The sequence below is a fragment of the Phodopus roborovskii genome, unplaced genomic scaffold, assembly GCF_943737965.1.
Source record: "Phodopus roborovskii unplaced genomic scaffold, PHOROB, whole genome shotgun sequence".
NCBI classification, from domain to species: Eukaryota; Metazoa; Chordata; class Mammalia; order Rodentia; family Cricetidae; genus Phodopus; species Phodopus roborovskii.
The window spans coordinates 12,782,401-12,794,554 of record NW_026125059.1 but is presented as its reverse complement, the minus strand read 5'-3'; the positions used below and the strand labels follow the sequence as shown (position 1 = coordinate 12,794,554).

The 12,154-nt window shown below is 48.0% G+C and overlaps 1 protein-coding gene across 3 annotated transcripts in view; it reads left to right on the top strand.

The window, feature by feature from the left end:
* Nucleotides 1-12,154, top strand: part of Eya2 (EYA transcriptional coactivator and phosphatase 2) — a 161,090-nt gene that overhangs the window by 113,213 nt on the left and 35,723 nt on the right. For all 3 annotated transcript variants that reach the window (XM_051186223.1, XM_051186232.1, XM_051186240.1), the window contains exons 8-9: nt 3,531-3,673; nt 8,366-8,449. In XM_051186223.1, the coding sequence (XP_051042180.1) occupies nt 3,531-3,673; nt 8,366-8,449 (227 nt within the window). The remainder of the gene's footprint in view (nt 1-3,530; nt 3,674-8,365; nt 8,450-12,154) is intronic.

The following is a 12,154-nucleotide window of genomic DNA, read 5'->3' as shown; positions in this document are numbered from 1 at the left end:
GCAATGACTGTTACCTCTAACTGAGGTGCCTGCTCTCTTTCCCCCAATGTTTGTTGCACAGGAAGAGCACACACATATGTGCTCACTTTCAGACATTTAGAGAGTGTCCCACAAAACTCCACTTTTACAGCAGTCTAGGGTGCCTGGTGTTTCCCAGATACTCCGGTGGTTTGATTGACAGATACCACCGGCTTTCAGAAATGGTCTCTAACACTTCCTTCCCAGCCCCCGCCTCACATCAGACACATTGAAAGCCACACTTCTCTGACAGGCATGAACATCTGTGTAGAGGACACTGAGCAGCCAGCTGAGCTGAACACCTGTCCAGACCCAAGAGAACAGGCACCACCGGTCACTGCTTAAGAACTCCTTCCCTTTGTTTAATTGCTACAAATTACCCAAAAGAAGTTGGAAGGTTGTTTGCAACTTCTTAAACTACTGGTGACAGAATGTCAAGCTCTCAAGAAGAGGTTTAAGGTTTTTCTGTGCAGTCAGATAACACCTAACAAACATAGAAATCCATGCACCCTTTAACCCAACTATTCTACAACTAAGAATTTATCCTAAAGACAACTTTCACATGAATACAAACACTTAAGAAAAAGAACCCTTATTGCAGTTAAGATCAGAGCAAGACTAGACACGCCATGGTAGTACTTAACAGGACCCAAGTTGGGAAAAGGGTGATGCATCCACCCATGGCATACTATGCAGCTCTGAAAAAGATGGAGTGATGTCAGTCTAAGCGGCCTTCTTTGAACTGATGTTATAGGTAGGGAGACATAAAAGATCCACATGTGAAAATCCAGGCATGGTGTCTCACTCACAGCTGAGACCTCAGCACTCAGGAGGCTGAGACAGGAGGATTGCCATGAGTTCAAATGTGAGCTGAGTTACGTACGTACTGAGTTCCAGGCCAGGATGAACCACAGAGTGAGACTGTGTTTTATCTCACCCATGTGGGGAGGGGGGGGGAAGCTATGCATGAAATGTGTCCCGAGAGTTTTCTTAAATGGAAGTGTTGTTTGAAGTCCATGTTTGCAAAGGGAGTTTCTGGAAAAACACAGAACAACTGTCTGTGGTCACTTTCTCTGGAGAAAAAAAGCTGGGAACGAGGACTGGAAGGGAAAGACTGTGATAACAGATGTCTGTACAGCATGTCTCAGCAGCAATGTGTCCCCTCCAGCAGCATCGGGGGCGTCCACCGAGATCATCTCACATTCTGGACCAGAAAGCAAGTTCCAGTTAAGTTAGCATTCAAGACAGAAAACCTGTCCTCTGGCGGCATAAGATTAAATCAGTAATAAATAACGAATCCTTCTGGAAATTCCTCAAACCTTTGGAAAGCTCAGTAACTCACTCTATGTAACTTGGAGGTCAAAGAAGAAATCGAAAGGAAATTTAAAAGTACTTGGAATTGAATGAAAATAAAAACACAGCACATCCAAATTTATGGAATGTCATCAAAGCAGAAAAGGGAAGGTTTTAGCAGTAAATGGCTGTTAGAAAAGATGGAGGCATTGCCAGCACCCACAGGGCTGTGGGTTCTCCCAGGAGCCTGAGAGACCCGTGGAGGCTACAAGGGAAGACGAGACAGTGGAGGATGAGCCTGCAGAGCACACAGGATCTTGGGAACAACTTCTAGAAGGCAGATCTTGTGGGAAGGTGCTTTAAAAAGTGGTTTTGTGGGATTGGAGAAAATGATGAAGCAGCATGCTTGGAGGAGAGAAGAGGAGCTAGAGATTTGGTGGCAGCAGCAGGTATGGCGGACTAAGGACTATGTCACCGACAGCAAGAGGCTCCGGCCACCACTGCCCTGCTTTGCCCCATCAACAAAGCCAGGTCTCTGAGACCAGCGAAAATGTCACTCCTACTAGTTCAATCAAGTATCTGAGCGGAGGAGGAACTCTTCCTCCTGAAGAAACTTGTTTCTGACTGAGCTGCGAGTGTCCAGTGCTGAGCCCCAAAATGCTGGCTGGCGGGGAAATGCCCACCATCCTGACATCTCACATTACCGCTTCTTCTCCCATTGCGTCCCTTAGTCTGCTAAGGAGCTTTCTAAATATTAAACAAAGTTGAGTTTCCTGGGTTTGGAAGGAAAATGGTCCTTCCAGGATAGGAGAAAGAACTCAGCTCATTTCCAAATACTTTTAGAAAAAGCTGCCCCTCCCTCCCATGGTGACCTGAGAGCTGGAGGAGAGCTGGCATCTGCAGGATGCATTTAGAAGAGAAAACCAGCAAGGCAGGTGTGAGGGAATGGGATGGGGAGTTCTCTGAGGGTCCAAGAGGGTTCGCAGTTCTGACTCTATACTCACAAGAACAGGCCCAAATCTTGCCATTAATTTGTAGGGACCCCAGGCAGGTTCAGCCCCCTCACGAAGCCTCTCCTGAAACTACATTTATGAGGTCATGTTTTCGCACCACCATGATGCAAACCAAGAGTCTGGCTAACTTTATAAAAGAGAGGTTTAGCTGTCTCACAGCTCTGGGGGGACCTGGGACCTTTCGGAGTGTGTCCCCAGTAAATCTGAGAACCTCACAAGGTTCCACCTTAGAAGTCCTACCATCACCGATCTGGGGCTCAAACCCCAAATCGTGAAGCTGGAATAGAAGTCTTAGAAAATCATCTCCCTGTGGGCATGCATTTTCATCCTTCTGTCTGCCTCGCAGTCTTCAAGCCATCGGCATGGGATGTTCACTGTAGCTACAGCCTCCTTTGCGTCTTCCAGACCTTTGAGACCTTCCAGACACCCTCACTCAGGAAGCCTTCTCGACAGACCTCTCCTGTAACACCCTACCATCACCCAATACCCTGCATGCATTTGTGTGTAGAAACCAGATGGTAATCTCAGGTGTCACCCTCCAAATGTCATCCTTTACCTCCTTTGAGACAAAGTCTCTCATTGACCTGGAGCTCAATAAGCTAGAGCAGCTGGCGGGCCACCTCTGAGGTTCTACCAACTCTATCTCCCCAGCACTGGGATCGCTCTCTGGAATCAAATCCAGGTCCTTGTGCCTATAAGGCAGGAGCCTTACCAGTTGAGTTGTGCCCCCAGCCTTTGCTGAAGTTTTTGAGTGCTTGAGCCTCTAGACAGGGCCCAGAACCTAAAACAGAGCCAGCCTCATAGATACCTATTGGCTGGCAGAAGGTCATGAACAGTACACGTGGAGACTTATTAATTATAAAGCTTGGCCATAGCTTAGGCTTGTTTTTAACTAGCTCTTTCAATGTAAGTTAGCCCATTTCTATTAATCTATGTATTGCCACACGGCTTGTGGCTTTACCTGTCCTCCAGCGTGTCTTGCTCCCTCTGCATTTGCTGGTGACCAGTGAGAGCAACAAATATTCACAGTGAACGAAAAGATCGTTCCACAGAGGATGGCAGTGACCAGCAGTTTAATCTTATGATCTTGACCTCTGGTACTTTCTTCAGGGTGTCCAATCTGGGGCTTGCATGGTGATGGGGCTGGTGCAATATTTCCCAGGAAGAGAGTTTCTGAACTGTGTATCATCCGCTATTGTTTCCCAGGTGACTACAACACACACAACGGGCCTTCCACACCAGTAAAAGAGGGTGACACAGACAGGCCCCATCGGGCCTCAGATGGGAAGCTACGCGGCCGGTCAAAGAGGAGTAGTGACCCCTCCCCATCAGGGGACAATGAGATTGAGGTAACCAGGGATGTTTAATGGGGGTAAAAAGTGATCTCTATCTGTAGCCTGAGTCACTGCTGGGGGCCAAGGCTCTCCAAGTTTTGGTCAGTTGCATTGTGTAAGCACAGCTCAGTGACAGCTCCACTAACCAGGGGGATAAACCCAGAAAAATTAGGTTGACTGTATAGAGTTCTTCTGGGTAACTAGTCTGGGGAAGGACAGCCTGAGAGCCAGCATGAACCATGCCTCTCACACCTCAGTAGCTTCAGAGTCCCCTGGGGGACTTATAGGGTCCTCTCAGAGGCTCCAATTCCCCAGGTCCTGGGCAAGATAGAGAAGTGGCATGTGTAACAAGCCCCTTAGCCTGCTGAACCCTAGAGGGGGATTACCCTTAGAGCCCCTGGGAAGGAAGATGCTGGGTAGGGTCTTTAATTGGAATACAGTGTTGGGGACACTGTACTCCAATCAAAGACAGGTGCTGAGTCCCATCCCATATCAAATGACAATACATGTGGGCAGTTTAGGAAGTCCAGCTTGTCCCAACCTGGGGCAGAGTGGCAGGAGGCTGTAACGAGCAAGTGCATCCTACAGGGATGGCTCCGCCAGTAAAAAGCTTGTTACTCAACGACCTGAGTTTGAATCTCCCACGTAATAAACCAGGCTGGAGAAGGGCAAGCTCTGGGCCAGGGACAAAAGATCCTTGGAGTTTGGTGACCAGATAGTCTAGCCAATCAGTGATCTCCAGATTCAATGAGTGGTTCTATCTCAACGAATAAATCGAGAAACAATCAATGGACTTTGGACTTTGATAGCTGGCCTCCACATGCATGAACATGTGCACACACATGTGCAGGCACACACACACACACACACACACACACACACACACACACACACAAAGAACCAAGGATTAAAGAATGCAAACCCAGGGAACTTTCGGGTGCTATGCCATCAAAGAACAAGCTGTTTGAGAACTCAGCCCCATTTGACCCAAGGTCAGACTCAAGGCCCAGCTTAAGTGTTATGAATGTCCCTTGCCTGATACCCTATGGGATGGGGGACGAGGACGCCCCCATCAGAAGACATGAGGGGACCCATGCCAGGAGCACCCGTTACTGAGGCACCTGGTACCACCTGTCCCACTGATGCAACTTTAACGAGGTCTGTGGCTTTGCTGTTCCAGCCTGGCAAGTATTGTCCTGTGGACTTCACTCTTAACCCTTCCGTTAGTCATCAACAAATTTAATGCACTCTAGGACTCTGCCAGGGAGAGTTCCCCTGCTGAAAGGAATGCCCTCAGCCTGGGCCGTTCTGTCCTCTCCTCCCTCGGGCCCCACCCCCTTCACTTTGAGATGGGCTCTCACTATATTGCCCAAAACAGTCTCAAAGGCCTGCGCTCAAGCCATCCTCTTTCCTCAGCCTCCCAGATAGCTCCGAGCTCAAAGGAATGCTACATATATCCAGCTGTATATCCCAGGCTGAACAGTGATCCTCTTGCCTCAGCTTCCCAGGGCCAGTGCGGGGTGGGGCTTGCGACAGGGCCCTGCTACAGGGTTTGGGTCTTCTCAAAAGGGCTTCTGTTGTCTGTGGCCTGCCTCCCTCCCACATTCCTGCATGTCTCCACCAACTTGAAAACATATAGTAACAAGGCCTTAATGCTCCTTCTGAAGAACTCCGCAATCACCTGGATGACTGAGGAGTTCTACCCTGGATGGGAACAGGGGAATGGAGAGTCACTGAAGAGGGGGTGAGGGGCTCAAGGCATTCATGGAAGTGGGGGCTCACAGGGCAATATTACTCTGGAAACACCTGCTTCTCCATCCTAAAGTACCAGCGTGTGAGACTGGGCACCAAGGTGTGAGCAGCGCTTTCCTTCTGAGTTTAATGTCAGCAGGCTCACTCACACCTCTTAAGTCTTCCATGGTTTCTTAAATGACAGAAGCCCAGGAGAGGAGCCTGTGTTGAAGTGGCAGTTCTGAGGTGTGTTAGCTGAAATCCTTGGGCTACAGGGGCCAGGAACTGGCTTGAGCTGGCTGACATGTAAAAGCAGGGTTTCCTTGAAGGATGCAGACACCTCTTAGAACTCAAAGGCAGTGAACGGAACAATGGAGCATCAGAGAGGTGGTGGGATCGCCTGGGAAATGGGACAAGGAAACTCGGTTGGGCCTCTCTCCTTGTGTGTAAAGGAGCTAAAAGCCCCACGCTGCACCTTTTCAATGGCCCTGTCCCATACAGTCCACCTCAGACCACTCCAGCCTCTCCCTACTCTTACCGAAACCAAGTCCTGGGGAAGTGTTGGGCCTTTCTCCATCCGCAATGGGCTTTCTTTTCCCCTCAAACTGCTTGACTACTGATAGCCCCCAAAGATGTGACTATAGAAATTTTTTTCTTTTTTGAGACAGGGTTTGTCTGTGTAGCTTTGGAGCCTAGCCTGGCACTCATCTTTGATCCCTGCCCACAGGAGGCAGAGGCAGGTGGATGTCTGTGAGTTTGAGGCTACAGAGCTAGTTCCTGGACAGCCAGGGCTAAGCAGACTGTCAGTAATAATAATAATAATAATAATAATAATAATAATAATAAACATGACGATCAAAAGCAGCTGAGGGGAGGAAAGAGTTTACTTGGCTTAGACTTCAGACGAGAGCCCATCACTGAGGGAAGTCAGGACAGGAATTCAAAGCAGGAACTAGGGGTAGAAACTATGGAGGAACAGTGCTTACTGGCTTGTCCATTGGTGCATGCTCAGCCAGCTTTCTTATATAAGCAGAGCCCACCTGCCTAGGAATGGTGCCACCCATGGTGGGCTGGGCTCCCCTTTATCAATACTCAGTTAAGACAATCTGTCGCATAGAAGCAGTTCTTCAGCAGAGGTCCCCTCTCCCCAGGGGACTGACTGGAGGTTGGGTCAATCTGAGGATAAAAACTAACCAGGATAGAAGGTACAGTGCTCACTGTGCAAGCATGAGGACCTGAGTTGGGATCTCCAGCACCCACTTAAAAACTTGAGCACAGCAGGCACTTTTGTAACCCTAGTGCTGCAAGACCCCAGGGTTTTGATGAGCAGTCAGCCTGGCCAATCAGTAAGCTCCAGGTTCAGTGAGAGATCCTGTCTCAAAAAAACAAGGCAGGGAGAGGTAGAGGAAGATGCCTGTGTGTGCCTTCTACCTGTGTGTGCACACCCCCCCACACACACACACACAGAAAAGTGGGAGGGAAAGTCAAGTCTTCGAGAAGCAGGCCAGCAAAGCATCAGATCAGCACCTGAGAGCAGTGAAGGGGCCATGTTAAAGAGCCGGAGAACATTGTTTACTACGGAGAATTCTGGATGCACAGAAAACGTAAATAATAGGTTTGCTAGAATTTGGGAAGGTTTACTCTCCACACATCCCTTCAGAAGACGAGACTTAAGGATGCACTCAGGTCAAACAAGGCAGAAAATCAAGAAAGGGACAGACTTAGAGTCCAGGGGACAATGAATCCAACTCAAACACATGGATGGAATTCTGAGGATCATGCTGTCAGGGAGCCCAGGGGTGATCCAGTCCACACTGCCTGTTCCCATCCCTGAAGACACTGCTCTCAGGACAAGGGGTATGACTAAACTTGACATTATAGTGAAGGCACATTACAACAAGAAAGAGAAAAGCAAAGCAATGAATATAAGCTCCAGCAGGGACAGTGAGTTCTACAAGCAGTGACTCATCTGGGAACACACTGAGATTATGTGAATGAGGGTGTCTGCAAGAGAATGCAAGATGGACAGGGAGACTCATGACCTTGATGGTAGACGTGTTCTCCTCAGAGTGGATCCAGAGCTATGAGGTTGGATAGGCATATTACTTGTCTCAGCAATGAACACTAATCAAACAATGTAAATGGCTCCTAGTTATGAATGAGGGCCCAGAGGATAGCTCGGTGAGAAAAGGCGCTTGCCAACAAGACTAATGCTGTGAGTCCGATCCCTAGAACCATATAAAGATACAAGGAGAGAACTGACTCCACAAAGTTGTCCTCTGCCTTACACACACACACACACACACACACACACACACCATTCAAATACAATAACAGTCTTTTTAAGAATCCATCTGTAGAAGACATTTATAATCATGAAACTAAATGTGCAGGCTGATTCGCTCACGCTGACAATGGCAAAGTAAAGCCAACAGCAATTGAGAACAGAGACAGAGCCGAGGAGAGGACATCAACACATTCCTCTTGCCCACTAGGTCCTCTGTCTTAGACCAGGGAAGAAATGCAGCGGTTCCATTTGTAAAAATGGAAGATTCCATTGGAGTTAAAAGAAATTGTCAAACATTGGCAAGTTTGTGAGGAAAGCTCCCCATGTTACTTAGAACTGCAGAGTCAAACTTGCTGCAAACAGAAATAGCTTCTGTGAATGTTCACTTGGTAGTATCTCACATTGTCGAGAGAGTTCTATGGTGTCTTCAAGCGTTGGTTTGGCCCAAATGCCTCCCTTTCTGAGCTTTTATGTGAAGACCTCTAGGTTCCAGCACGGGTGGGGCTGGTAGGAGTCTAGAAATTGGCCATGACAACGCACTTGACACAGATGGGGCTCAGTGGCAGCTCCGGGCACAGTGTGGCTCACCTGTTTTACAACTTAACATGTCTCAAGACTTCTCCAGAAGGTTGGGATCTGCAGAGGGCAAGTCAGACATAGGTGAACCCATCTTCTCTCCTCCCTCACAGCGGGTGTTCGTCTGGGACCTGGACGAGACAATCATCATTTTCCACTCCCTCCTCACGGGGACTTTTGCATCCAGATATGGGAAGGTAAGAATTCATTTTGTCTTTCTCTTTTCTCTTAAAAAAAAAAAAATCACATTTACTTAGTTGCTTGTTATGCATGTACCTGTGGGTCTGGGTCTGAGTGTGAACATGAGTGGCACTGTAAGGGTGTGAAGGTCTAAGGACAACTTAAGGAAGTTAGTTCTCTCCTTCCACCACATGAGTCCCTGAGATCAAACCCACATCATCAGGCTTGGCAGCAAGCGCCTTTTGCTCACTCAGCAAACCTGTTACATTGGTTTCGTTTTTTTGGGTTTTTTAAACCATTTTATTTTGTTTCTTTTTTTTTTCTCCCAAGCCTAAGTATACTTCAAAACATATTGTAAACTTTTAGAGGTTTGTCTTTATCTGAATCTGTCTTTACTATAAATCTTTATCTTTTTTTTGTCCACGGAGTCTTTTATCTGGTAAACAACAACATTGCTAAAATGAAAGCCACAGCTGTGTCAGCCTTGGTCTATCTAAGATCGGGGGCTACATTTAGCACCAGCACTGAGAGCTGTGCTCACCACCTTGGTCTTTGCTGCATCCAGGAGCATGTTGCTGGCTAGAAGATGTGGGATGTGGTCATTGCCAGCTCTCATACATACCAATAAGTTGTTAGTAGGGCTTCTTAAAAGCCTTGCAGTTTTTTGTCACTAAGCTGAGTCAGGAAACCTCCCTTAAAGGAGCCGAACAAATCTCTGCTTATCTTTAGCAAAACAGAGCCCACCGGGGGGGGGGGGGATGTTGCTATCAAGACTTGCTTGTCTCTGTTCTTTTGTTTTTAAGATGTCTTTTTAAGCTTTTGTAAAGTGAAAGTTCTCGGACCCCATTTAGACGCCTTTTTGCTATGACCAGTTTTCCCACCAGCCTGGTCCCACAGCCATGCCAGCCCCAAATAACACACAGAGACTCTGTATTATATATAAAGCTGTTGGCCTGATACTAGCGTTTCTTTTTTGCTAACTCTGTCTTAAATATTAACCCATTTCTATTAATTTAAGTGTTTCCACGTGGTCTTACCGGACAGAAGGTCCGGACCTCTGCTCTCTCAAGTCTCTACTTCTTAAATCTCCTACTACTACATCTCCCAAAATCCTCTTTGTCTCATAGTCCTGCCTATCTTGCTTTCCCATTTGCCAACAGTGCTTTATTCATTAACCAATAAGGGAAACATATTTACAGAATGACATCTCCCATCACCAACCTGCTGGCTGGACCTTTTAGTTCTTTTCAGATGTGACTGTGTGTGCAGGCAGGCTACTTGTCCTGGGAATCATAGAGGCTGCTCACAAGAAACATATCAACCCCAAACTGCCCCTCTGGTTTAGCCCGAGATTGACACTAGGAGTCGTTCCTTCAGGGTGTGACAATTTCATCAGTTTCCTATCTGCCATCTCACACATTCCAACGCATGAATTCATCAGTGTCTATAATCACTGAAGTCCTTGGGGGGTCTACTTCCTTAAAGAGCAGGGGTACACCACAGCCAAACACATATTAAGCCAGAAAATGGGGCAGAGTGCTTTCCTACGCCCCGGTTATCTGGAACGCTGACACAGGCTTGTGGAGGCCAGAGGTTGACAGTGGGCATCGTCTCATTTCTCCCCGCCTTTTTTTGAGGTGCGGGTCTCTTGATGAAGGTGAAACTCACTGATTTGGTAAGGTTGGCTAGCCAGCAAGCCCCAGGACCCTGTCTCTGCTTCCCCACCATGCCTGGCTTTTTACACAGGTGTCAGGGATCTGGGCTCAGGGCCCTGTGCTTCTGTGGAAGCATTTTACTGACTGAGCCATCTCCATAGGCTGCTGTGGACTTGCAGATCACAGACAAACCATCAGGGTAGGGGTTGAATGTGGTACCTAAGAGGAAAACATAATGGCAGCCTACTCAGAGGTGAGAGCCCAGGGGCAGCTGCTTCCAGCATGGATCGGGGAAGAGGCTCACCAGGCCTGTGAAACCCTTTTGTTTCTGCTTGTGTGCTGGACTTGACATCACCTCATGGCTTTCCCAGCTGCTTGCGGTTTTTATGGAGGCTGTAACAAGCTGGAGGTGTGATTAACAGGGTAGATTTATTGTCTGCCACAATGCTGTGCCGGATATAAAAATGGTGTCGGGGGCGCAGAAATCTCTCGCCCATAGACATGCCATTAATATGTGTGGCAGGGACAGCGGAGTACATTCTCAGGCTCTGTGAAGCTTACTTAGGTGAGTGCCAGCAATAAGAGTGGCTGCAGACATTAGGGGCTCAGCAGTCACAGCAAGCATATACCATCCCTTAGGGCCACAACTAGAGGTACATTCTACCCCAGGGCTATTGTGTGTCACTCACTGTTTTGTGGCATCCATCCAGCTCTCTCTCTCTCTCTCTCTCTCTCTCTCTTTCACACACACACACACACACACACAGAGGCACACACTGGATGTACATCGAGTGAGCCTCTATGAGCTCAGGAGAAGCTATATGTGTCCCCTTGGCATCTTAAGCTTCACCAAGAAGCCCCTCAAGGAAAGGGCCCACCTACAACTCCATTCTGGGTCCCATGGCCTTGGTGCAATGCCAGGCCCAGCATCACTCCCTCAGTCAAGTCACCACCTTCAGCTGGGCTTCCTAGCTGACCCCTCCCCCCATCCTCTGCTTTCCTGCCCACTTGCCTCAGCCCCCCCCAAACAGCTGTGATTGCAGGAGTGTGCCATCATGCCTAGTTAATGTTGCTTTCTTCACTGGTCCTTTCCTAACCACTTCTATCTATGCGTCTCTCCTTAGAAAAGCGTTTTGCACTTCTACCATAATTCTGCTCTTCATGCATCCTTCCCCTGTGGATGCTCTGAGGACAAGGGACCATGAACATTTCTCAACTTCCCAACCCAGCATGGTTCAGGGGAGGACTTGTTGCTCAGTGAGCATTTCTTGGCTGAGCGAGTCGGGGTGATGTCTTAGTATGCCTGACCTCTGGAGACCAGGGTTTCCATTTCTGTCTTGTTTGTTGCTTCATACTCAGTCACAGAACATGGCCTCCTACTTAACAGGCATCAAGTAATTGTTTGCAGGAAGAAGGGAGGGAGAGAAGGAGGGAAGAAGGGAGGAAGGAGGGAGGAGGGAGAAAAGGAAGGAAGATTGTGTCAAAACAGAAATTCCTAACTGGTGGAGACTAGCCAAATTCAGCCTGCAGATAGTTTTGTTTAGCCTCTGGAGTATTAAAAAAAAAAAAAAAAAAAAAAAAAAAAAAAAAAGTGAATTTATCGCCAGCATTTAAAAATCAGGCAGTTGCTCAGACCAGAACAATCCAGATTTCCAACCCTTCTTGAAAAATGAGGGAATCTGGCATGCCAGCACTCCCCTGTGACAGCAATCAGCAGGAACCCAACAGCACTGCCTTTAGGGACACGTGTTCTCCAGGCCCACGGCCCTACCTGCCCCCCCTTCTCCCAGCAATGGGGCTCTCTAGCCCCATTGGGTATCTGGATTGCAAAGTCCTAGAACTACCAGGCTGTAGGAGGTCAGAACTTGAAAGACCCCAAAATGACCATAAGCAATCAGTCTCCGTCATTTGAAGGTGTAACTGAAACTTAGAGGAAGTAAGATCACCCCAGGGGAGACATGGAACCCAGGCTCAGGCTCAAGCTCATCTGCCTTCTTGTGTAATCTCTAGATGTCCTCATTCCTCTTCTGGAAACTTCCATTCCCCCCCCCCATCTCCCTATAAGGG